The following is a 25,466-nucleotide window of genomic DNA, read 5'->3' as shown; positions in this document are numbered from 1 at the left end:
TTAACCCATCCAAGCGGCCTCCTGTTCAGCCTCCCCAGGGAAAGAGGGCCCCCAAACACTCTTAGTGATCCCTGGTAACACAGAGGACAGTCCTGGGCCAGAAGGGAGACCTGTGTTCCGACCCCTTACCCACCTCACCAGGGTGGACTCTCTTAGGCATTTCTTTTATCTCAACCTCCCTCTAGGCTTAGTTGACCCTTTACTTAAGGCATGGCTCCCGTCTTACCTATTTGATCATCGGAGCATAGGTTAGAGTTGTAGTAGAAAAAACTATGAAACTAAAGTCCTTATGGAAAGGCGAGTTAGAATTGGAATATTTTCACAAGAGGACTTACTTGGGCCAGGCTCTGTGTCCAGCACTTTGCATGCATGATCTCACTCCATTCTTACAGACAGGCTTTGAGGAGGTAAGAGTTGCCTGCAACGGAAAGATGAAGAAACAGAGCCTCACAGAGGTTAAGAGACTTGCCCAAGTTTGCACAGCCAGTAAGAGCTGAAGAGGCATTTAAACCTAAGGACTTGGTCTCCCCAAACCATGCTCTTCACCCGTCCCTTACACCGTGTCCCATGGGGGCCCGGTGATTAGAGAAGATCCTTCTTTCTTGCCTTAGTCATTCCCAGGGTCGTCTCTGGGCCCCAAAGCTCCAAGCTGTTCATTGAGGAAGTGTCTGGTGCCCTTGGCATTTAATGAGTTGTTCTGTGCTGTGGAGTTTACTGAACACTGCAGACAAGTCCGTAATAATCCTCCAGCGCAAAGGCTGGACCCTCAGGAGCTGGGCCACAGGGCCTGTCCTCTGCCTTACCCTGGTGCCTGTCCAGCCAGTAAGTGCACCTTTATTGTGCAGCTATGACGTGCCCAGTCCTGTGGGTTATGCAGGAGCACCCCAAATCCCAGAGGAAACAGCTGAAGACTGATTAAGGGCCAAACTGTGGGTGATGATGCAGGGAGAGAAGATGGGACTGTAGCTGGCAGTCATGGGAGACTTGGCGGAAGGGCTGGAGCTGGACCACAGAAGAGACCCATGGGCACAGGTGTGGGTTCAGAGTCTGATGTCAGAAAGACCCGGCTTTACATTCGGGCCATGCCACTGGTTGGCTGAGTGACCACTTTTTTTAAAAAATAAATTTATTTTATTTACTTATTTTTGGCTGTGTTGGCTCTTTTCTGCTGTGTGCAGGCTTTCTCTAGTTGCAGCGGGCGGGGGCTACTCTTCTTTGCAGTGTGCAGGCTTCTCATTGTGGTTGGCTTCTCTTGTTGCGGAGCACGGGCTCTAGGCGCGCGGGCTTCAGTAGTTGTGGCGCATGGGTTTAGTTGCTCCGCGGCATGTGGCATCTTCCCGGACCAGGACTCCAACCCGTGTCCCCTGCATCGGCAGGCAGATTCTTAACCACTGTGCCACCAGGGAAGTCCCTGGCTGAGTAACCTTGAGTTGGTCATTTAACCTTTTCAGTAGGCGTCTCTGTTATACTGAGAGATGCTTATCACCTCAATTTCCACGTTCCACCATCTTAACTTTTAATAGAGTTTACTGCAAAGAACACCTTCCTTCAGTCTAACCTGAACCTGTCTGGCTATTGGCTCATTTCCATTTTTCCTTTCTTGAAGAAGCACAGGTTGACCAGTCAAAGATGGTACAGTGTCCAGGTTCAGACCTCTTAGAAGTCCTAAACACAAAAAAGATTATGGCCCTCCGCCCCAATGTACATAAAAATATGCTAAATCATAAGGTAAAAAGCTTACGTGAATGCCAAGGTTAAAACAGCTTCTCTGCAGGGTCTTCTTTCTAAAATCCTGGATTGCTTCCTTCATCGAAGTTAAACTTTTCTAACAGCTTTGGTGTCCTTGCTTTCTAATATTTGTGGCACCAAGAAAGCAAGTCCCTATCCTGCCTTTTGGGTTGACTGGTGCCAAGGGAGAGCGTGGGGGACTGGGAGCTCCAGGGGAAACGGCATACCTTTGGCCTCTCGGCCTGTGGCCAGGCACTGGGACCAGGCCAGGCCATGCTGCCTCTTTCTCTAGATAACTCGGGGGCTCCAGTGATGGTCCCACATCCAGAGCCACGATGGAGAGCCCAGGTCTTGTCATCAGTTATGCCTGGCCAGCGGCTCTTCCTCCCTTGTCTCATGGCTGCCGTTTGGAAAGCGAGGAGAACAGCCTTTGCTGTTGTTTGGCAATGTTGCCAGGGACCGGAAGTAATGTCTCTTACTTGATTGGCAACTTGACATGGCTGCTTAACAACCCGATTAATCAAACCCAGCTCATCCTTTAGAATTAACGAGCCTAAGAGATACTTCCATGAATAACGAGGGCTTTTGCCTCTCCCTCAGCACCTCTCCCTAACCTCCCCCTCCTATTTTTTTCTCAGAACCACACAGCAGCTTCTCAATACCAAGGGCCTCAATGGCTGTGGTGAGTGCCCAGCAATGTGGGCATCTCCTGCCTGTTCTACTTCTCTCCCTGGAGCCACCGCTGCCCACCTGGAGCCAGAGGCTGGCCGTGTCCTAGAGGAGCAAAACCTCTTATTCATCAAACAGCTGTGTGTGCACTGCACTGTTAAAGTTGGATGGAGTGTGGGAGTTCCCTGGCGGTCCAGTGGTTAAGACTCTGTGCTTCCACTGCAGGGGGCGCAGGTTCGATCTCTGGTCGGGGAATTCGGACCCCACATGCCATGGGGCATGGCCACAAAAAAAAAAAAGTAGGATGGATTGTCTAATTGTTTCAGGCGCTGTACTAGGTGCTAAGGGTGCAAAGATGGATATAAGATACAATTGCTTCTGTGAAGGGTCACACTGTAGTGACCCAGAGACACACGGGGGAAGTGCTCTCACAGCGGGTATAGGAAGGCTCCAGGCTTTCAGCCACAGTGAGGGGGCCTGTCAACACTGGAGGATCAGAGTGGGGAACCAGGGAGGACTTTATGGGGATGAGGCACCCTGAGCATATCTGCCACCATGTTCCTTCATTGTACATACATACAGGGAGTGCTGGGCACTGAGTGAGGTGCTGGGGTCCCAAGGTCAACAAGATGGACCTGGTTCCCATTCTTATGGAGTGGGCAGTCTCATCCCCGCTCCTCAGGGCCAGGCAGGAAACCTGAGCAGACACCTGACTTATGTTTTCACTCACTCAAACACAAAGGTTGTTGAGGACCTGCTGAGAGTAAGCTAGGCGCTGGGGGAATGGGGTACAAAGATGAATGACCCCCCCATACCTGCCTTCCAGGGCTCCTCTGGGAGGTAGACAGGCATATGAAGAGAGCCTCATAAGGTTGTGCTGATAAGGCCCTCAGCGATCAAGGCATTGCACTCAAATCAAGAAATCAGGGATGACTCCCTGTAGGAGGTGGCTTTGGAACCATCATGAAGACAGAGAAGCAGTTTGACAGGTATATCAGGTGCCAAAGGACACTCTAGAACACATCCAGGCCAAGGGGCAGTCTTTGAATGATAGAAATTGAAGTGAAAGATGATTCCAAGCATCTTGGGAGGAAATGGCTGGTTCTACAGTTTACAGCCAAGAGCATGATTAAATATACAAATGAAGCTCTGTAACCCATAGGTCAGGAGCTCCTGTGCCTGTTTATTCAAAGTTGGGAACAAGATGTGGTTTTCTGAAGAGTGAAATCCCCAAACTAACAGAAACATGGCTTAAGTGGCCATATCTCAAATACATCAGCGTGGGGAGTAGGGAACGGGGCTATGCATGGCAGCTCCTGGGTCCTTTGATAGGAGTGAGGCAGAAGACATTTTCCCAAAATAGATGAGCTGGGGGAGGGAGGGCATAGGAAGTAAGGAAGGGGGAGGCCATGGGATAGGTCAGAAGGGAGCACAGGTTGGGGAGTTGGGTGGGCCCCACTTCTGAAGTCCCTGAGAAGGTATATGAAGGCATTGGGTGGACAGGAGTCAGCAAGAAGAAATGATAGACCCTGAGTGAGGAGGGAGGAAAAGAACACACGGGGAGAGAGGGGAAAGGGAGGAGAGAGGAGAGAAGAGGAGTCAGCGAGGGAGGCTCAAGGAGGTCCTCTGGGGGCTGCAGCATCAGGCCCAGCAGGAAGCAGACGCAGGCTTCAGTCATGGTCATGTGACGTATGGTCGCGGGGTGCTCTGGGGACTGAACCCAGCTCTGCGGTCCACTCACAAGGGGCTTCAAATCCAGCCACCGCCTTTGCCTCCCTGCTTTGAGGCCTGCGCCAGGTTGGGCTTCCCAGTCACTCCCAACCAGGCCCGAGGGACGTGCCCAGAGGGCCCCAGGCCTTCTGAGAGGGCACCTGCCCAGGCTCCTAGGTCCCCAGGATTCAGGCCTGCCTGCTATGTTTTTGTCACTCTGGGACCAGGGGCAAGAGGCTTCACAGAGTGGACCTGGGTCTCTACGGGCCGTCCTTCAGAAGAGTGCGAAAGCTCAGGACCGGAGCTCCGGACTCAGGCAAAATGATCCTCACGATACACCGTATTCAAAACGCGGATTCGCTGTTGACATTTGACTATGGGGATGTTTCACGTTGAAAAGTGCCACCTAGATTCCCACATGTACAGCCGGTAATGGCTGTCCCTGCAACCGGGGTCTGGGCCCTCCGATCCGTCCTAACCTCCACCAGCTGGCTTCTGTCACTTGTGTCGCCTGTCTGGCCCTGAGAGCATTTGAGTTTGAGACCCCTGGCTGAGCCTTTAAAGAGAAGCCTGTCTAGGCTGACACCCCCTTTGGATGGCAGAGGGCTTCCACAGAAAGCCCCCGACTCATTTCCGCAGAGATCCTAGGACTTGGGTAGTACCGAGTAGGAGCCGGGGGCGCAGAATTGTTAGCTGACTTCACGGAAGCTGGGGATCTGGAGGCCAGCCCTCCGCGCTAGTGTCTGGGGCCTCCCAATAAGCCAGTGGTCTGGCCTGCCCCGAGACGGGGAGGGCTGGGGGGCAAACCAGCCTGGGGGGCAAACTCAGGAGGCCAGACCCCCAACGCCACCCCCAGACGGCGGGGCTCGGGCCTCACCACCCTCCGCCTCTCTCCCTGCAGGGGGAGCTGCTGAGCCCGTGCCGCTGCGACGGCTCGGTCAAGTGCACGCACCAGCCTTGCCTCATCAAGTGGATCAGCGAGCGGGGCTGCTGGAGCTGCGAGCTGTGCTACTACAAGTACCACGTCATCGCCATCAGCACAAAGAACCCTCTGCAGGTACAACCGGGGGCTGCCCGCTGGGACGCTGGGGTTCCGGCCCGGGCTTTCCCACACCCCCTGCTTTTCGGCGGGAGGACGACTTCACCTTAGAGTCTGGGCGGTTTGGAGAAAAAGAACGAGATGGGCCAGGTGGGCGAGACGGCAGATGGCAACCGGGCAGGAGGGGGTGAAAGAATTTTTGTGTTTTCTCTTAAGGCTCAGCCAGAAGAGGAGAAAGGGATTGGGGCCAAGAGAGAGAAATAGTTATAGAGGTAAAGAGATGTGGAGAATCAGATGGGAGAGAGAGAATAAGTGAGCTAATGGATGACTGAATGAATGGATGGCATCAGAAAGATAAGGAAAAGGAATAGGAAGAAAAGAGGGGAGGAAGGGAAGGAGGGAGGAAAAAACAAGGAAGAGCAGAGGACAGACGAGTGCAGGAGGGGAAAAAGGTAGGGTGGGAGGGTGAGGAGAAAGACAGTGGTAAAGCTACGGGCGGAAAAGAAGAAACAGAGAGAGAGGAGACTCAGTGGTACTTCCCTAACTTGAATGTGTCCTTCACCTGAAATCTGGTCAAAACACAGACCGTGATTCAGGCACGTGGGGTGGGGCCTGAGATCCCGTGTTTCTAACAAGCTATCGAATGATGCGGATGTGGCTGGCCCACAGACCGTCCTTCCTGTGATAAGGGACTAGAGAAAAATGGAGACGAGACAGGAGAGGGAAGCAGAGGAAAAGAGAAGAGGGGGCAAGGAAGAAAGAAATGGGAGAGACTCTGAAGAGTTGTCTGTGAAGGGCCAGGGCAGGGAGGGCAGGGCTCGGGTGGGCTCTGCGAAACAGATTCACACAGGGCTGGACCCGTCAGAACTAAGGGCTCCCCCACCGTCCTCCCCGAACCCTCCCGCCCTGCCCGGATACATCCATCACCCCCAAGCAGCTGGCAGGCCCTGCACCATGTCGTAAATCCTCCAAATCACACAGCTCCCCCCGCGAGGCACAGAGAGAGAGAGAGCGCTTTGCTTCTGAAAATACCTCCACAAACGCACGGTCAGCCAGTTAAGCTGCCACATAATCAATGAACCGGCGCGCTAGTGAGGGCGGGAACTCAGCAGCTTGGCACCCGTTGTCTCTCTCCTCCTCTCCGAGGGGGTGGGAGGGAGTCAATCCTGCAGCCCCAGGAGGGCGAGTGCTCTGGGGGTGATGGTGGCATGGGATCTTTGCATGAAGGGCAGCTGGAAACACCTGGCCGTTGCAGTGTCCGCACGTGCGGGCCAGCGGGGAGGCTTATTTCCGGAAGGAGGCATTAGAGCCCCCAGGCACCTCGCCATCCTGACAGTGTACCAAGGGGTCAGAATAAGAAGTGCTTCTCCCTGCGCTGGTTCCATCTTTAGCCATTCATTCCAAAATCTTGAAGTGTCTTAAAATAGCAGTGCCGTGAGGCAGCTGACTCCACGCCCTGGAGTGCATTAACTCTTCCCTTCCTTCTCAGCTGATTCAAACCTTGGAAAAGGGTCAGAGTCCAAACCCACAAGCTCACCCCCAAGTGCCCCCTTGGCCCCGCCCTTGGCTCATAAACAGGAATCAGCCCTCGACACAAAAAATGAAGAACCATTTAGGGATAACTTTTTCCTGGGGGTAAAGAAAAGGTAAGAAAAGGTCATTCTAATCTCATAGGTGCGGTAAGCAGACGGCAGTATTGACAAATTTGATCTATGGCTTTATTCTTAAGTTACTACCGTGTCTTTAACTGTGAGTTTTTAGTCGCTGGAGACTCTCTGATTCTGTTACTTCTGGATTGGGAGCGGACCGTTGCATTCGATGGTGTGTGCTCAGTAAATGCCACTTCACCTTTCCAGACAGTACCGGAAGAAGGATGTAGTCCGGACTGGCAGCAGTGTTGTGTGATTGTGGCCCAGATTGTCCCAATTGCATGTCCTGGGCTCGGGCTCAGCCAGGTGTGAGACGGCTGCTTGCTCAGCCGTGGCGGGGCAACTTCTGCTCTCCCAGGCGAGCCTGACCATCTGTGGTACAGGATGGAGCAGGCAGGCCCTACCACGAGCGAGCAGAGCAGTGGATGGGGTGCCGGAGCGACCTCTGCCGTCAGAGTAGGAACGTTTCTTGCAGGTCTCAGCTCTCTCACCTCTTGGTTCACGCCCCATACGATGCTGTGAGAAACCGTGGACAAGACAGCACGTTATCTCAGTGACCCTCCGCAAGCTCTGTTTCTAGAAAGAGCCCCTGAGAAAGGAGGCATTTCAGGGTAGCCTTGTGGTCTCAAGGCTCCGTGGCTGCTTCTCGTCCTCTTTGCTACACCTGAACTGCCATCATATTAATGAACATTTAGTTAGTGCTAACTGGGGACCAGTCAATGTTCTAGGTATTCTCATACATTATCACATTTAATACTGAAAACAACCCAATGCACTATTATTATTCCCAGTTTACAGATGAGACAGTAGAGGCACAGAGGGGTCAGCAGTTTGTCCAAGGTCACCCTGGTGGAGCAGACCCCCAAGGGGTCTGACTTCTGAGTCTGGCCCTTAACCTCTACCCTGCAGTGCCCAGCACGGAGTTTGCTAAGTACAGTTATAAGTAGGCCCACCTTGACATGCACAGCTGTACTTTTGCTGAAACATAATGAAGAACAGAAATGATGGCAGTGTGTACCCTTCAGAGCACTGATTAATTTCACTTAACCATCACAATACTCTAGGAAGCAGGAGGGACCAACCATCTCCACTTTTTGGAAGTCTTGATTTTTTTTTTTAAATATATATTTTTTTGTAAATGTATTTATTTATTTATTTACTTTTGGCTGCGTTGGGTCTTCGTTGCTGCGCGGGCTTTCTCTAGTTGTGGTGAGCCGGGGCCCCTCCTCATTGTGGTACGTGGGCTTCTCATTGTGGTGGCTTCTCTTGGTGCAGAGCACAGGGCCTAGGTGCACGGGCTTCAGCCGTTGCAGCACATGGGCTCAGCAGTTGTGGCTTGCGGGCTCCAGAGCACAGGCTCAGTAGTTGTGGTGCGTGGGCTTAGTTGCTCCGTGGCATGTAGGATCTTCCTGGACCAGGGCTCGAACCCGTGTCCCCTGCATTGGCAGGTGGATTCCCAACCACTGCACCACGAGGGAAGTCCCCTTGATGATTTATTGACTTCTCCCAGGTCACAGTCCACAAGCTGGAGAAGAGCTGGGTTAGGATTGGGTCTCCTGGCCCTTGCTCACTTCCCCGTCCTGTTATAAGGAAGGAATCATCCCGTCTTCATGCGCTTTCCTCTTTGTCTCTCCATTTGCTGCACAGCAGGGCACGGAGAAATCTCAGGACACTGCGATCGGGATCTCTCTGGGGACGAAGCTCTGGGGGTCTGGCGGTGGCACAGCCTGGTGCCTCTGGGGCCCTTCTCCCCTTCCCAGCCTCCCTGGGAGATTGCAGAGCTCTCCTGTCCTCTGCTTTCTCCTTGCAGCTCTGTGGAGCCTCCCATTGGACAGACAGGAGGAGAGCCTTGTGCATATCACCCCATCCTGTTCTTTCTTCTTCCTGCTTCAAATTGTAGTCGGGAGCGCTGTTTAGTTTCCTCAGGTGGCTTAGGGGCTGGTAGGAAGGGGCTTCAGGGATTAAGGGGAGCTTCCTGTGCCTCTCCATTTGGGGTTTGTGAAATCTGGAGCAGAAAGGGAGGGTATTGATGTCACAGTGGTGGAAACAAAAAGCTCAGTCAGGAGGCAGGCTCTGGAAGAAGCATTTGTTGTCTAAGAGAGGAGCCTGTCGGATCAGGCCATCTTCTGGAAAATGCCTTTGTTATGTGTAACCCTAGGCTGGAGAGTGGAAAATGTAAAGGCCCAATTACCTGTGATGGGATGCGATCTGTATAATTAAGTGCAAAGGCTAATGTCCTACATCTAGACTAGCAAGCAAAATGTTTTCCAGTAGTTACAGTTCCTTAGGGGCCTCTGGTCAGTCCTGGCTGGAGCCAGAATCAGTGCTTCCATCCAGGCCATTTAATGTGCAGAGAAGGCTCACTGTTGGCAGAAGGAAGGTTGTCCGCCTTTCCTTGAGAGTTCTGAAATGCCTCCTGAAATATCTCCTAAAATGCCTTCTGGGGATGCTCTCTGCAGGGCATTATGCAAACTGCTACAGTCAGGAGATAGTCCTTCCCTCCACCTTCCCAAACCAGATCCTGTCAGTTCCCTTCTTAAAATTGTTCAAGAGGGCTTCCCTGGTGGCGCAGTGGCTGAGAGTCCGTCTGCAAATGCAGGGGACACGGGTCCATGCCCCGGTCCGGGAAGATCCCACATGCCATGGAGCGGCTGGGCCCGGGAGCCATGGCCGCTGAGCCTGTGCGTCCGGAGCCTGTGCTCCGCAATGGGAGAGGCCACAACAGTGAGAGGCCCACTTACCGCAAAAAAAAAAAAAAAAAAAAAAAAAAAAAAAAAAAACTGTTCAAGAGCATCATGTTTACTCTTATGATAAAGTCAAAAATCTGTGCATGTTCTTCAAGCTCCCACGTGGTCTTCCCTTCTTACTTTCCCAGTCGTCTCACCCCATACTCCCTGCTCTCTGCTCCCCCCTTCTCTGGTCTTCTTCCAGGTTTTCACGTTCACCAGGCTTTCTGCTGTCACAGGGCCTTTGCACATGCTCTTCCCTCTGCAGAGCATGCCTCCCTCCTCGCTTTGCCCAGTAAATTCCCAGTCAACTCACTGCTTCCTCTGGGAAGTGAAACCCCCTATCGTAGGCTCTCACATGCCATGTACCTCCCTTTCTTACTCCAGATGGATTGCTGTAGTAAATAATTATTTGGTTGTCTGTGTTCCCTAGATGAAAAGCCCTGTGAAGGCAGAAGTCTTGTATGTTTTTGCTTACTGCTTTGTCTTCAGCACCTAGCAGGAAGCCTGGCACACAGAGAATACCCAGTACATATTTGCTGAGCAACAGTATGAATAAATTCCAAACTAAAATCCAACTCACGGCTCATCTAGGCCTATGCTACCTGGACCAGCCATAGACTCATAGAATTTTGGAGTAGAAACCCACCCACACCCTAGCCTTCAACCCATCCATCAACACTGTTATTAGCATACTGCTTTTTTCTGTTTAAAAAAACCACTGAAATCTCAGTGTTAATATACGGTCAGTAAATTATACTGTTTTTCTTACCTCTCCCCTACATCCTGTGTCCTGTCTTTGTCTGTTGAATTGGGAATCTCTAGCATGTATATTAAATGACATGCCAAGGGGTGGTGTAGAAAACAAGTGAAAAAAATAATAACAATAAAAAAGGCCTGTGCCCTCTCAGCGCCTGTTAGTGAGAAAATAACGTGTTGCTCAGAAAAGAATATCCTGGGGACCCGGAACACCACCCACACTCTGCATTTCCACTTTTTCTTCCCATTTTTCTGTCTGTATCCTCGTCAACCACAAAGGCCTTCCTTCCCAGCCCGCCCAGAACCCCCTCCCTGTAAAGGCTTCCGATCATCTAGTGTGATACAGGTTTCCTCCACGTCAAAAGCACAGTGCCAGCCTCAGGAACTTGCAAATATAGCCATCGCATTACAAGTTGGAAAGCCCAGGTTTAAATCCAGAGGCGAGAGGTTGGGGCAGCAGAAGGAGGACGGATGGGAATGGGATGGACGTGGGGTGAGGGCATCCAAACAACCGCTAACCCGCCGTTCTCTTCTCTGCAGTGGCAGGCCATCTCTCTGACAGTCATTGAGAAGGTTCAGATCGCAGCTGCCATCCTGGGTTCCCTCTTCCTCATCGCCAGTATCTCTTGGCTCATCTGGTCGACCTTCAGCCCCTCAGCAAAATGGCAGCGCCAAGACCTCCTCTTCCAGATCTGCTACGGGATGTATGGATTCATGGATGTGGTGTGCATAGGTGGGTCTGGGGCTGGTCTCTACCGGAAATGGGGAGCTGCATACTGATGAGTTACACATATCCCTCAGGGTCCCTCCCCCTTGAAGGTCAAAGCAGAGAGGGCACCAGGCTTGAGACCTGTGAGCTCGGGAGGGGCCAGAGGCTTAGATTTGAGGGGTGAGTAGAGAGTAGGAGGAAGCAGAGCAAAGGAGGAAGATCTAAGTGTTTCCCAAGCAAATCTGCCCTTCCCAGTTGAAGATAAGAATAAGGAACCTTGTCCTAAAAATATCTGAGAAAGGTAGGTTGGTCAGTCTACCTGCCTCAAGCGAGTTGTGGAAGGCCTCTTATCTGTTGTGTGCGCCACCGTTGCCAAGTCATGACAAAGGATGCCTGTACATTTAATTCCGTTCTCTTCACAGCAAAATGCCCAGAAACAGCCATGACGTTACCTGCTCCCTTTATTTCCCAGCTTTCTTTAAGCCTATTAATGCCCAAGCTTTCTCTAGCCTAGTGGTTTGCAAAGTGTATATAGTCCTGGGGTTCCACACACAACTTCAGGAGCCACTGTTAGGACTGGAGAATGGAATGCTATACAGACAGGCTCTGAAACTTCACCCCTGCCTCACCCTGAGCTTCTGCACTTTCTTCTGTTTATATATGTGTCTGTTCCAGGTAAGGTTTTGTTTTAAAACCTTCAGTGTTTTAGCAAAAGTTTGGAAACCCACCACTGCCGTTCCTGCTTGTTTCCTTACACCTTTCCCAAATGTACGTTCCCTCCTCTTCCATTATGTTAGGTTGGTTGGTGGAGGGCTCTCTGTTTTTCCCAACAGATGACTGTGGCTGTCAACTCTGAAGTCTTCATCCAAGTGACTGAGGAGGTGGGGAATGACCCCGGTTTTCTCTGAGTGAATGAAGCATGCTCAAGCCCTGGTCATACACCCCAACCTGGACCTCTCAGGTTAGCCCCCAGGCTGCAGCGCTGAGAGTACCAGAGCTCCACAGTTGTCCTCGCCGCACATCAGTCTGTGTATGATGTCAAATATGCTACACTACTCTGTTTGGCAAGAAAACATCTATTAGCTAGAATTGGGCTGAGAGGGTGTTCATTTTCTTTGGGGTCCTTTAATACCGGGAATCAGAGAGGCCTGGAGAATTGCATACTGATTACAGCAGCCAGAGACCAGTGATGCTGGAACTTGTAAACTTGTCTAAGCGTCTCACTGCCTCTCCCTGCTGGCTAAACTCCACCCTAAGTACCTCCCCGCTAAGTTCAAGAGCCTTTTAAACACGGCCCGTAGGCAGTGAAAGCAACAGACCGCCCAGGCTTGGAGGCCTGTGCAAGAGAGAGGACTGTGGAGGGGGAGGAATTTGACTTTGAGGCGTTCTAATTCAGTTCCCTCTCCTACCAGACTCCTTTCCTACTCCTGCTGGGGCACAGGCTGTAGATGCCAAAAACCAGGTGCGTCTCCATATGGAGGTGTGTGGCTCCGGCGTGGAGGTGGAAGCAGTGGAAGCCTTCCTGTAGGGGCCCTCCCAGCTGCCCTTCGTTCTCCTTCAGGCAGGCTTTCGATCAGTCCCTGGCGTGCGCATCTGTGAGACACGCTTTCCTGTCGCGTGGTGTATGGATAAGCTTTGGCTGCGGTAACAAACAGCTCCAAAATCGCACTGCCTCCCAACAAGCGTCTATGTCCCATTCGTGGGTCTGCAAGATGGTTTGGTTCTGCTGGGCTTGGCTGGACTTAGCTTCTGACTGTGTATTGGGTTCAGGCCTTCTCCTCATGTTGGGGCCCAGGCTAAAGGAGCAGGGACTACTGGGGTGTGTTCTTCTAGCCAAGCACAGGAGCACAGGAGTATGGGTGGAAACTTGCAGCGCTTCTCAAAGCTTCTGCTCAGTACTGGCACCCTGTCCCTTCTGCCCACAGCCCATGGGCCAGTGAAGTCACCAGTAAGCTCCTCCCCTGGAGGGAGCGTGGGTGAGAGAGAGAAACATAAATACCACCTCCCAGTCAGGGCTCCATAGATTTGAAAGCGGAGAGAACGGGACATAGGAGAGAATTGGTCATGTGATCGACCAGTGCAACTCCCTTGTTTTGAAGTTGAGAGAACAGGGGCCCAGGGAAGGGAAGTAATCTTCTCAAGATTGCTCAGCTGGGATTAGCAGCAAGGTCTCCCAGCTGGCGGTCTAATGCTCTTTCCATTATCCTGGCATCAGATACCAGGAATCCTGCAGAGTCACTTACGGAGTACCCACAGATGCCACCTATGACTTTGAAGGCACCTGGGCCCACTTACAGGAGGGGCCTTCACCGCAGGCCTGCTCCCTGGGGCTCTGAGCCACCCAGCACCCGTACTCGGACCTGCCTAGTGCTCATGGGGTCTCCCCTGAGGAGGGGTCCTCAGCTCCATCTCCTCTGTCTCTTCCTGGCCCCGCTATCTACCTGCCTGCCCCCGGCCCACTTTTCTCTCTCTTCTTGTATACACGTGGCACTCAGTCACTCCGTTTATGGGAGACGCAGAGGGAGCCATGTACTGAGAGTGTTCACATGGTTGTCCTTCCTTCCAAGCTCTCAGGAGAGCATCCTTTCCCAGGTGTACAGCCACACCATGAACTATCCACTCTGCTCAGGCAGCCAGCGACTGCTTGGAGACAGCCAGCGGATAGAAGGGGCATGCACAGGGACCCTAATCGCGTTTGGTGCCGTCCAAAAGTGGACAGATATATTTAGATTTAGACTATCTCACCTTTAAAAAGTTCAGACTGCTCTATTATTTCATTGATTCTAACTGGAGCTAATTCTGTTTCAGAAGTGTGTCCCCAGGGGCAATGATTATTCCCCCCATTTTTCGGATGGTGAAACTCTGAGACTGAAGAATTTGTCTTAGGTTAATTCAGGCAGCACGGTAGGGCTCTCAGTTCAGGGTTCAGGGTTTTTTTGTTTGTTCGTTTTTTGCAGTACACGGGCCTCTCACTGTTGTGGCCTCTCCTGTTGTGGAGCACAGGCTCCGGACGTGCAGGCTCAGCGGCCATGGCTCACGGGCCCAGCCGCTCCGCGGCATGTGGGATCTTCCCGGACCGGGGCATGAACCCGTGTCCCCTGCGTCGGCAGGCGGACTCTCAACCACTGAGCCACCAGGGAAGCCCTGTTTGTTTGTTTGTTTGTTTTAAGAGATGCTGTCCATAGGAGAAAATGCTGGGAGACAAAGTTAAAAAGGAAGTAATATGTGATCTAGTTAAGAGAGTGGGAGGTGATGGGCCGGAGCTGGAAGGCACACATTCTTGTGGTGGTTGCGATGATGATGATTTTGATGGTGATGATGATGGTCAAGAGTAATGATGGTGGTTGTAAGGGTGAAGTTCAAGTACAAGACACTTCTTCTCCTCTGCCATGTTCTGGTCAGTTGCAGTGGAGGGGGGAGGAACACACAGCACTGCAAAAGTGGGTGTAAGGCCCACGTACCGCAAAAAAAAAAAAAAAAAGTGGGTGTAAAAATATCAGCTTTTAAGGGCTCTCTGGAAGGGAAAATCAGGTGGAACCTCTTTATTTTGAGGCTTAACTAGACATTCAGACTCACAGAGCTACAGGAGAGCATGTTTGGCACCAGGTTCACCTAGAGGAATGCAGGACAGGACCCACAGCCTCCATAAGGCAGGTCCAGCTTACCTCTGCAGGCGAGTCCTCGCCACACTCCCGATCCTAGTCTAGGGCAAGTCTCTCAGCCCCCAAATGATAGTTCAGAAACGAGGAGATGAGATCCACAACAGTGGGTCCGTCTTGGCCTAGTTTCCAGGGTCCCCGCAAAAGTCACACTTATTCACCAGAGTCGCTGGACTCAGAAAGCCCAATGCTACAGCCTCCCAGCAGTCTTCACGGTAAAGCGCCCACCCTTCAGGGGTCACCTCCAACTTAGGCAATGCTATAACCCAGCTGACGCTCCACCTTCATCAGATCTTCAGGGGCGACAAACCAGGATGCCAACCCAGGGTCCAGTCTGTTCCTCTAGAAGGAGAGTGTGCCGTAACTTCTCTCCTACACCTCCTGCCTCCATTCACGAATCTGCACTTCTGGCCTGATTCACTGAACCAATGGGAGGCAGAGAAGCTAGAACAGGGACAGAGACCAGGCTGGGCCAGCCAGGAGGAGGCACGATGTGGTCCTTTTACTGCACGAAGATGGAAACCACAGAGAGCCACGGGGTGGGGGGGGCACCTACAGGCTTCTGAGGCAGTCACCAGCTTTAAAACTCAATCATTGAGCTCACTTCCATTGGAAAAGAAGAAACCTTCCTTCCAGAAGTCCTGGGAGAGTGGAAGGAGATGATATGAAAAGGTGGGCGGAGGAAGGGCGGGATCCTCACCAGAGAGTGGGTGGAAGTGGAAATGAGGGAGGTGGGTGTTTTCAAGAGATGTTGGGCAAATAAAAATGTTGACGGAATGAATCCATGTCCATAGACCCAAGCTGCCTGGATAGATGGAGCAATTCAGTACCTGGATAGAAATTTTATCCTCGGGAGAAAGGAAAATGAGTCTAGCCCCGTGCTAACTCAAGAGGTGGAGTAAGAAAGGAATAAGACCGTTTGTTAAAATAATTCTTTGAACTTTCTCTACGCTTCAGACACCTTGGTCTATCCCCTAGACTGTTAAATGGCCTCAGATAGTATAAATTTGAGTTAACATAATATAGAGGTTTAATTAATCCTTAAAAATGTATTTCGCTTTTCTATCAGAGTGGTGTGCTAAGGGAAAGTTGGTGAGAGTGGGAGAGGCACATGAGGAGAAACTCCACTGAGCACCAACACCAGCTCAGCAGATATTCTCTGCCATGAAGCTAAGAGGACGCAGAGTCTGGGACATGGTCAGCTTGCTGTTTGTGAAGCTACGTCAGCCCCATCCACGGCTGTGTCCACCTGGCTGGCCTCCAGGTCAATCACTGAAAGCAGTGACTATCAGACAATGGCCTTTGGTTCTCGCCAAAGGATTTTGCCTGAAATGGTTTCCAGGAAGGCCCGGATTCTCTGTTTGATGCAGCATGGGTCCAGGGTTGTGGACAATGTCTCTGGACTTGGTCGTATCAGAGGGCTGTATATTCTGGGATAGGGGCTGCCTCTACAGTTGGCTTACAGTCCTAACTCCCTAGACCAATCTGTGCCACTGTGAAAGCCAGATGTAAGTTGCTGTAGACAGAGCAAACCACCAAACCCTGCAACAGAGAGGAACTGAGAAAGGGGCCAACAACTCTAAAAGATAAGCAAGGTAAGTATTATCCGTATTTAACAGGTGAGAATAGGTTTAAAGCAGTTGGGCTCCAGGTAACATAACTAAGAGATGGCAGAGCTGAGGACCGGACCACGAACTTCTGGCTCCAAATCCTGGGCACTTTTTACCGCCTATTTCATCTCTGATTGTGCTGTGAAATTGCAGATGCAGGGATTGGATGAGGAGGCAGGTTGATGGGAAATTGGTCCAGTAACACCTTGACCCATAGAGTAATGGCTGGTAACAATAAGAAATTCAGTGAGCCCCAGCTGCTCCTGTCCCGTACTCGGGGTTTTGGAGGTTAGCCGTTGTTGTACCTCCCTTTTAATCAGTGCTGTTCTGACACCAGCTGAGAGGGAGGCTTGAGAAGTTGAGATGAAATTTGGGTAGTTTGTCTCCCCATGACATTCTGGTGAAAGGTACTTGGGATGTGGGTGGCTAAATTTACTGGTTAGCATGGAATTAGGGAATCCACTCCTTCACTCAGAAATATTTATTGAAAGGGCACCTGCTCTCAAGGATCTTACACTTCACTGGGGATGCAGACAAGGTGATTACTGATGGCAATAATAAGAGCTGGGACACAGAGATGAGTGAGCACAGGAAATGTCTGAATCAGAGTGGGCTTGGGATGGTCAGATCCATTCATTCAGTATCATTTGTTGGATGTCTTGTTTTGTTCCTGAAACTAGGGAATATTAACACAGAGATGAATGAGGCACAGTCCCTGCCCTCAAGGAGCTCACAGTCTACAAATAAATCACAACACAGCAGGAGTTTTACAAGATATAGAGGAAGGTAGAACCGAGCAGAGAGCGATTAACTCTCTCTTAGAGGTGTCCAAGAAGGGTTTCTAAAGGAAGGAACCCTATCCTTGAGCTAATTTTAAAAGATATGTCAAAATTTATCCAGGGGCTTCCCTGGTGGCGCAGTGGTTGAGAGTCTGCCTGCCGATGCAGGGGACACAGGTTCGTGCCCCGGTCTGGGAAGATCCCACATGCTGCAGAGTGGCTGGGCCCGTGAGCCATGGCCGCTGAGACTGCGCGTCTGGAGTGCTCCGCAACGGGAGAGGCCACAACAGTGAGAGGCCCGTGTACCGCAAAAAAAAAAAAAAAATTTATCCAGAAAAGTGGAGAACTTTCCAGGCAGAACATGTGTAGAGACACAGAAACATGTGAGAACAAGGTGTGCTTAGGAAACTTTGGGCAGATTTATATGGCTTGGTGCAAAGAGCCAGGGTGGAGAGGTGGGTCATGGGGATGGGGAGGTTGGTAAGAACCAGATCTCACAGATCACGAATCATGTGCTAAGCAGCTCAGACTACCCTGTTGGTGATGGGGAGGGATTGATAAGATTTTATACGGAGAAGAATTATGACCAGATGTGTGTTTTAAAGAGACAGCTCTGGTAGCTGTGGGGAGGATGGATCAGAGCTGGACAGACTAGACATTGGGAGAGGCCAGCTGGAAACATGCTTGTAATAGTCTGAGCAAGAAGGAAAGAGATGCAAAACAGTGGCAATGGGGAAGAAGTGTATGGGATGACCTTGAGCAGCACATAGGATGTGGACTTGATAGGACTGTCTGAACTCCTTCAGGCAAGTGGGAGCCCCGGGGCTCTGGCTCGAGTGGGGACTAGGCGCCATTGCTGAGCATGAGAATGGGGTGGGCAATGGATGAAACAAATGGGAACCAAAGTATATGTCTTCAGCAAAGGCAGCAGAAAAAAAAAAAAAGGACCATCCTAAACCTAAAATCTAGGCAGAGAGGCAAGAGGCAGTTGCTAAGTCAAGAGTTTGCAGTAGGAGAGATGCAAGGCACGTGGAGGACATTATCTGCAAAGAGGAGAATGCAAGGCCAGGAAGGTGTCTCTTTGCTGGGGTAGAAAGAGGGAAAGGCTTTCTTTCAGTGCACAGGTGGTCCCCTCCTGTGACATAGAGGACGATGTAGAGGGCATTGAACCATTTCTGACTAGGGCTGGTAAATGATAGGAAGGGGGACAGGTAAGGAAAGTAGGCAGTTGAAGACAGATTTGGAAGGCAACAATCAGAGGTGTTTGAAGATGTGGATTTTGAATAGATAACTTAGGAGGAATGTTCAGAGAGTAGATGACTAAGGACAGAGACCTGGGCAACATTAAACACTTACGGGATGGAAGGAGACAGAAGATGAGAAAACAGCAGGAGAGACTGAGCCACAAAACCCAGAGAGCTGGGTCTCCGAAGTGACAGGCGTGGTGCTACATAATGGTCTGGGACTGCATGTTGCTCAGTTTCTTACTAACCTTTTGACCGTAAGTGACTTGCATAACCTCTCTCTGCTTTTGTCTTCCCATCTGTGAAATGGGCTGATAATACTGTCTTCAGAGGTTTGTTGAGAGGATTGAATAAGATGGCACGTGTAAAGGAGCAGGCACTTATACGTATCAGTGACCAGGGTAGGAGGTACTTGGTCAGGGTAGATTTCCCTCGAGGTAGACACTCAATAAAGGTATGCCAAAACAGTTAAAACCTGAATCCAGCCACAGCCTGGAGAGGCTGACCCGGAGTCCTCCCATAATTGAGAACCAGCTGTTATTTGGAGCAGTGCCTCTTCTGGAAGGTTTAGGCTCCCTCACCCGTGTCCCCTCAATGAGAAGATCTGATTACATCGAGCGTCCTCGTTCCACCTGCCTACTCTTCCGTCATCTCTAATGACGCTGTCTTCCCCGGCAGAGAAGTTGACAGAGCCACCCAGGAAACAAATGGGACATTCTCTGCTCCAGTGGGTCAAGTTATTAGGATTTAACAAGAGCAAATTAATTAAGGTCTCTGGCACCAAAAACATTTTTTTTTCACTCCACAGACCCAAGAGATTGGCCACCAAGAAGTCAACTCTGCAAAAATGAGGACCTCATCCTCATCATGTTTGTTTTTCGCTTGTGAGTGAAATAGGGTCAGGGTAAGGAAAGCGAGCAAGATTCTGAAGCAGCTCCAAATCTTTCAAACAGTGGCTTAGGGTAATTGATGAAGTTATAGAAAGGTTTTGTTAAAACTTCCTCTGTGTGCAGTATACTGAGTAACTTCCCTATGATTTAGAGGTACCTGATACCTGCCCTCTGAGATAAAGGGATTCAAATCCCAGTCTACAGCAAGTGGGCAGGGGGTCGGGGCAGCAGGGCTGTGAAAACACTGCTTTTCAAACTTAATTTTCACATTAACAAAAAAACACATATATGCCGCAAGGATTCCTTCCCTCCCTCCCTCCCTCCTTCTGGGTAGAAATGACCTCACCTGTCAAACCTCTTAATTCCCTGATTAGGAAACTGAAAATATGGAGGAGGCAGCCTGGTGCAGCAGAAGAGACTAGGCAGCAGAAGACCTAGATCTGATGAGCAGATAAGCTACCAGCTACCTCTGTGACCTGGGGCAAGTTACTGCCTTTCTCTACAACTCAGCTGACATACCTATAAACTGAGAGGGTTGAACCTGATAACCTACAAGGTCCTTTCAGGTCTGACATCCCAGGATTTTTGAATTACTTCCATCGCGAGAGGTCATGACTGTCGGAGGTTGACAATCGTGACTGCGGGGATGGCCAATACTGCTGGGCCAGGCCGAACCGCCCATAAGCATCCGCCACAGAAATGGGCCAGACGATGCTCAGTCCATGTTCCGTTACCTGCGTGCGGCTTATCCAACTTCCTGGATTAACTGTTAACACATGTCGCCCCACCCCCTTCCTTAAGCACCTCCCCTCCATCCCCCCACCCCCGCTTCCTGCACGTGGTCACCCTTCTCCACACCTGAGCTGCTGGATGCTCGGAGGATGAAGGTGACCAATTTAGAAGTAGACACACCAAGCACTCACTGTCCCCCTCCAAGGAGACCCCTTGGGAGGCAGTTCAGTTATTCCAGTTATGCTGACAAGGCTCAAATATTTCAGGAACAGCTCTTAGGAACTGCCTTGAGTGCCTGCAGCGCATTTTGGGATAGATTCAGACGTGGCAAGTCTGTCCGTTGACGGTGGGTTTGTGGCTAGAAATAGCGGCAATCTGGTAAATAAAGTGGACGCTCCAGCCAGCTAATATATTTTGGGGACCACGCGAAATGGGCCATTGAGCCACAGCTGCTTTTCTCTGTGGCCCCTGACCTAGCACTGAAGGTATTTCAGTTAGGGTAACTCCAGTAGATAGAAAAAAATGAAACCCCCAAATTCAGCAGAAGTTCCTGTCAGTGGGGGGGTTCTCCTCCACACAGTGATTCAGGGACCGAGGACCCTGGCGTCTTGCGGCTTCACAGCTCCTTAGGCTTTTGAATCTTTTATCTCCATCTAATAGAAAATGCAAGAGGGCATGGATGAGGTGCGTGTGCGCACGAGCACACACCACACACACGCACACATACGCTTTTCCCCTCGGTGCCCATTTCTTAAATCTTGGCTTCACTCATGCTTACATTCAGTGCCAGTCACCTAGCTCCACCCGAGTGCAGAGGGCTCTCTGAGCTCGGTTTCCTGTTCTGTAAGGTGGAGATAATATCACCTCCTTTATTGGGTTTGCGAGACAAGTTGACCATATTTGCAAAGCCCTTTTAGTGATAGGACACGGTAAACATTCAGTAAATATTGACTCTCATCACCAACACCATCATCACCATCACCGTCACCGTCACCATGACCTTCACCATCACCACCCAGCGTGGCTGAGAAATGCAGTTCTGTTAGTATCTGTCCGGATAGTGAGAACTCTAAGCCTCATAAAAAAACCACAGAAAAAAAAAATCTCCAGTATCTCAGGGCAGAGCTTCAGAAACGCACTTCCAGGAATGGACCTCTCAATTACACCAACGCAAGGATATTTGGGACATGTGTAGAATCAGCTGGTTTCCAGAGCTCCTTTCAGGTCTAGCATGTTATTCATCTGTAAACAATGAGTGAGGATTGGGAAGGACACTTAGGAGACAGAAGCACAGGTGCTTGTCGCTGGGAATGGGGTTGGCAATAAAGGAGGAGGAGATATGAGTGGGCTTTTTCTGTCCTGTAACTTCTCCCAGACAACCAATATCGTGTGGCATTGAGTGTAACTGTGTGCCCAGCACAGTGCAAGTGTCAGCATACAGGATTCACTACCTCATTTAATCTCATAACTACCCTATAAGCAAGGGGGTAGCAGCCCCCACTTTCTGATGAGGAAACCGAGGCTCAGAAAGAGGAATTAACTTACCTCAAGCCCCAAGGCTAGTAAGTGGTAGGTACTCTGAATGTTCAATACGTGTTCATCAGTGAGTTGACCCTCAATGGTGGGACCCAAAAGTCTTTGGGTCTAGGAGAGGAAGTATCCATTTCTTCAGCTGCCTGAGCTTTTCTTGTCTGTCACATCTGGAAATAGAGTATTTTTTTTAAATTACCTATAGCTCTTTGATCAAAATTCAGAGCCTTCCGTGAGGCAGTAGGTCCGGATAAGGACCATGTTCTCAGCAGTGCTGCTCAAGTGTGGTCCATACATCAGCATCACCTGAGAGCTTCTTAGAAATGCAAATTCTTAGTCCTCATCCCACACCTACTGAGTCAGATTGTCTGGGGGTGGCGCCCAGGAATCTGTGTTTTCATAAACTCTCCGGTTTGAGAAGCGCTGTTGTAGAGTTAGTTGTCTGCAACCTTTATGCCACTTAAACTAGGATACTAGTAGGAGAAGAGGTGAGGGTGGGAAGCAGGATTTGGTGTCACTGAGGGGACCAGAGCTCTTCTCTGCATACTTCTCAGTCAGCCTTGGCCTATTAACTGCATACATTATGGGAATCTGTTTTTGTTCCATCACATGTGCTCATAGAAACACACAGTAGGTTCAGGAAATGCTAACTAAACAGAATTAAATTGTATCTCACCGCTATGCACACAGCAAGAACCAAAGGCCAAAATTCAGCAGCGGAGGATTGGGATACCACGTCAGGGAGAACTCCCTGACAGCACTGTGGTGAGTTAGGGGCAGGGGGGCTGTGCAGGCAGGACAACCTGCTCACAATGGCCACCTTCCCTCCCATCCTCATGGGCCGAGCAAAGGGCCATTTCAGCTGGAGGCTCGCGGAAAGATACGATGACAAATGAAGGCTTCCAACATCCTATGGAGCCTACAGGAAGAGGGCCCCTGAAAGATGGAGACGTGAGAAAGAGGAATATTTGGGACATGTGTAGAATCAGCTGGTTTCCAGAGAAAAAAATGTTCTTCTAGAACTGTATCAGTGAGTACAGCCCAGGGTTGGGCACCTTGTTAGGTGGGTACTAGATAAATTAAATAGAAAACCCCAGAAAGGGACTCAATCAAACTGTGTTGAATTTCTGATATTGCCATGCATTCTAATTTTCTATTTTGTTTTTCTACTACTTCCCCGCCTCCATTCACCAATAGCCTTCCTTCCTCCTGTTCTAACTTTAGTCTCTCTTTCTCTCTATCCATTTTCCCATTCATCTTCTTTCTCTCCCATCTCTTCAACTTTGCCCACTTGACCTGTCCCTATCAAATGAGTGCCACCCATCTTCCCTCATTAAAAAAGATTCTGTGGGGCTTCCCCGGCGGCGCAGTGATTGAGAGTCTGCCTGCCGATGCAGGGGACACGGGTTCGTGCCCCGGTCCAGGAAGATCCCACATGCTTGCGTACCGCAAAAAAGAAAAAAAAAAAAAAAAGATTCTGCGACTCAAGGAATGGATAAGTAATCTGTAGAGCAGGAAGCAGAGAGAGGGCTGGGGAGTGGATGCGAATGAGGTAGGTCGTGCTTTTCCAACTTTTGCCAAACAAGCATTATCTACAAAAACAGGTGCACCTTCCTTCCCTTCAGCCATCTATCCATTAAAATGGTTTAATTATTTCCTGAACACTAGACAGATAATTAGGAGGTAGCATTCAGACCAGAAATTTAAGCCACGCTCTTCAATCAGGGTAAAATTGTCTGATTAAGAAGCTAATTAAGAATCAAGTGTAGTGACTCTTATTGGAAACAGTGAGTTTGGGGCTTCAAAAAATCCTGATTCCCCCCAACCCCCGCAAAGGCCCCTATGTCCTCCATCATCACCAAGGCTTCATTAAGCTCCCAATACTGTATTAGCTGCCCAAGCCTCAACCATGTCTGATCCCTGTCCTCGACGGGCTTACAATCTAGGGGAAAGGGCATAACAGTGTTCAAACAAGGCTTGTGAAATAAATGAACAAGTGAGCACTGCAGTGCCAAGGGTGCATAGGCATGTATTCAAAAGGTTGAAGGAAGCGATGAGAGTTGGCACATTGGGAGAGGGTGAGAAAGTGGGCAGAGAGGAAGTCTCCTTGTCCAGAGCCAGGCAGGAGATCAAGGGGTCCACAGGTGGTCCAAAGGAGATTTATGAACCCACTAAAATCATAACGACAGTTCACGTGTCTGGGTTTTTTTCCAGGAATGTGGTCCTTAGCTTTCATCAGATCCTCAAAGGGGCACATGATCCAAAAGATTAGGAACAACTGGGCTACAGGGAGGCTGTCCCTCCTTCAGTGAACCCTCGAAGACCTGTTGTACAAAGTACAATTTTAGGAGCTGTCGGAGTCCCGGAGGAAAGAGTAGCAGTGGGTGGCTGTCTTGTCTCCTAGAATCACGGCGTGTTGGAGGTTGCAGAGGCTTTGAGATGTTCCCATCCAGTCTCTTTGCTTGACGTGGAGTTGGCTGGAGTGACTCATTGATGTTTGCTCTTGTGAATCAGCTCTTCCTCGCAGGGGACAGACCAGCCGCCCCTGGATTTACAGTGATGCAAGAGAATCCCCCTGTACCTCATCCCCAGTCATCTCCCTCACCGTGAGTCCAGCCTCCCAAACCATCTTCACCATATGGACAATCACCCCTTTCCTATGTTTCTCATCCTTTTACTGGCCCTTTCTTCCCAGCCCTTCCACATGCCCTCTGGACCTCATCGTCCACCATTGGCAACCTCTCCTCCGAGCGTTCCTTTCCTCATCCTTTAATTGAAATAAAGCTGTCTCCTGAGGACATTGTTTCTTGCATGGCTGTCTTAAGTGGTGGCTGCCGTCTCCAGGACACTGTATCCTGGGGGCCTGGAGGTGGGCTGAGTCCTCCTTGCTCCCCATTACCATCTGCAAACTGCCTCTCTTCCTTTATCTTTCAGAAGCCCCAGCTCCTTTGAAGTGAATGTCATCATACTTCACCAGCCCTTTGACCTTCTTGATGCTGCTGGCTGATGACTGCCTACTCACTCCTCACATCCCCTGTGCACCTGGCTCACACACTCCCTCCCACCATACCTGTCTCAGCATCTCTGTAGATCAGTGGTCCTTGGAAGGGGTGTTCCCATCCCCTAGGGGGCATTTTGCAAATGTATGAGGTTTTTGATTTCTTTTCTAAAGTGGCTGTGCCCCAGCGTTTATATTGAAATTTATATTATCGTGTTATAAAATGACGTCCCCTTTGTTCTTCTTTACATAATCTGTTAGGGCAGTATATTAATTAAAAAAAGAAACCATAGTAGCTTGGATTATTTTGTAAGTTTCATTTCAGAACAGAAAAGGGGATATTAAAATATATTTGTTATAATTTGTTATAAAAAGGGGGCATTTGGTCTGATAGAACTGAGGATTTCTATCAGAGGATGAGGATGGCTGCTGCAGATAATCTAGCCCACTCCCTGCCTTCCTCATTATTCCAGAACGTTCCCTCCAGCCCACCTCAGCCCCGTTCAAGTGGTCACTCCCTAGTGCTCATCATCGCCAAGAACCCCATCCCTTCAAAATCTGGATTTAAACACCCCACTCTCTGATCATCACCCCCTATCCTTGTAGTTCACTGACTCTAGCAATTCTCCAAATCCATAGAAACCTCTTGGCATTGACCCTATCACTTTCCACTTCTCCATTTTCATTATTCCTTATCCCTTTGTGTTCTTACTTCCCTCCTTCCCGGTCTAGACTCCATGGGCCAACGTGATAACAGCTCCCTTTGCAAACATCCATAATTCTCATGTCCCACTCTCTCTCCTGCCATACTTACCTGGAAAGACAGTCTATGCTAATTAAAACCACCCAACCAATGACTAGACCCACTTTAAATTGTGGCCACAAATCTCAAATAGGTGCTCAACACTGTCAGATAATTCTACCTCCTCTCCCTTGGGAATTCATTCTCTCACTCTGCAAGATAATTATTTTCCACCTTCTCTTCTCCCCACAAATCTTCAACACTTTCCTGCCTTATCCCTTCCCACCTTAGCT

General features: G+C 50.1%; 1 protein-coding gene across 1 annotated transcript in view; it reads left to right on the top strand.

Annotated features, from left to right (window-relative positions):
- The window catches only part of MARCHF4 (membrane associated ring-CH-type finger 4), a gene marked incomplete at its 3' end in the record, with an annotated part of 101,270 nt that overhangs the window by 72,873 nt on the left and 2,931 nt on the right, over positions 1-25,466 (top strand). The window contains exons 2-3 of the mRNA XM_079924863.1: positions 5,009-5,164; positions 10,821-11,013. Of these exons, the coding sequence (XP_079780989.1) occupies positions 5,009-5,164; positions 10,821-11,013 (349 nt within the window). The remainder of the gene's footprint in view (positions 1-5,008; positions 5,165-10,820; positions 11,014-25,466) is intronic.

The sequence above is a fragment of the Stenella coeruleoalba genome (assembly GCF_951394435.1).
Source record: "Stenella coeruleoalba genome assembly, chromosome: 6".
NCBI classification, from domain to species: domain Eukaryota; kingdom Metazoa; phylum Chordata; class Mammalia; order Artiodactyla; family Delphinidae; genus Stenella; species Stenella coeruleoalba.
Note: the sequence above shows the minus strand (reverse complement) of the source record. Positions and strands in the feature narration are given on the sequence as shown.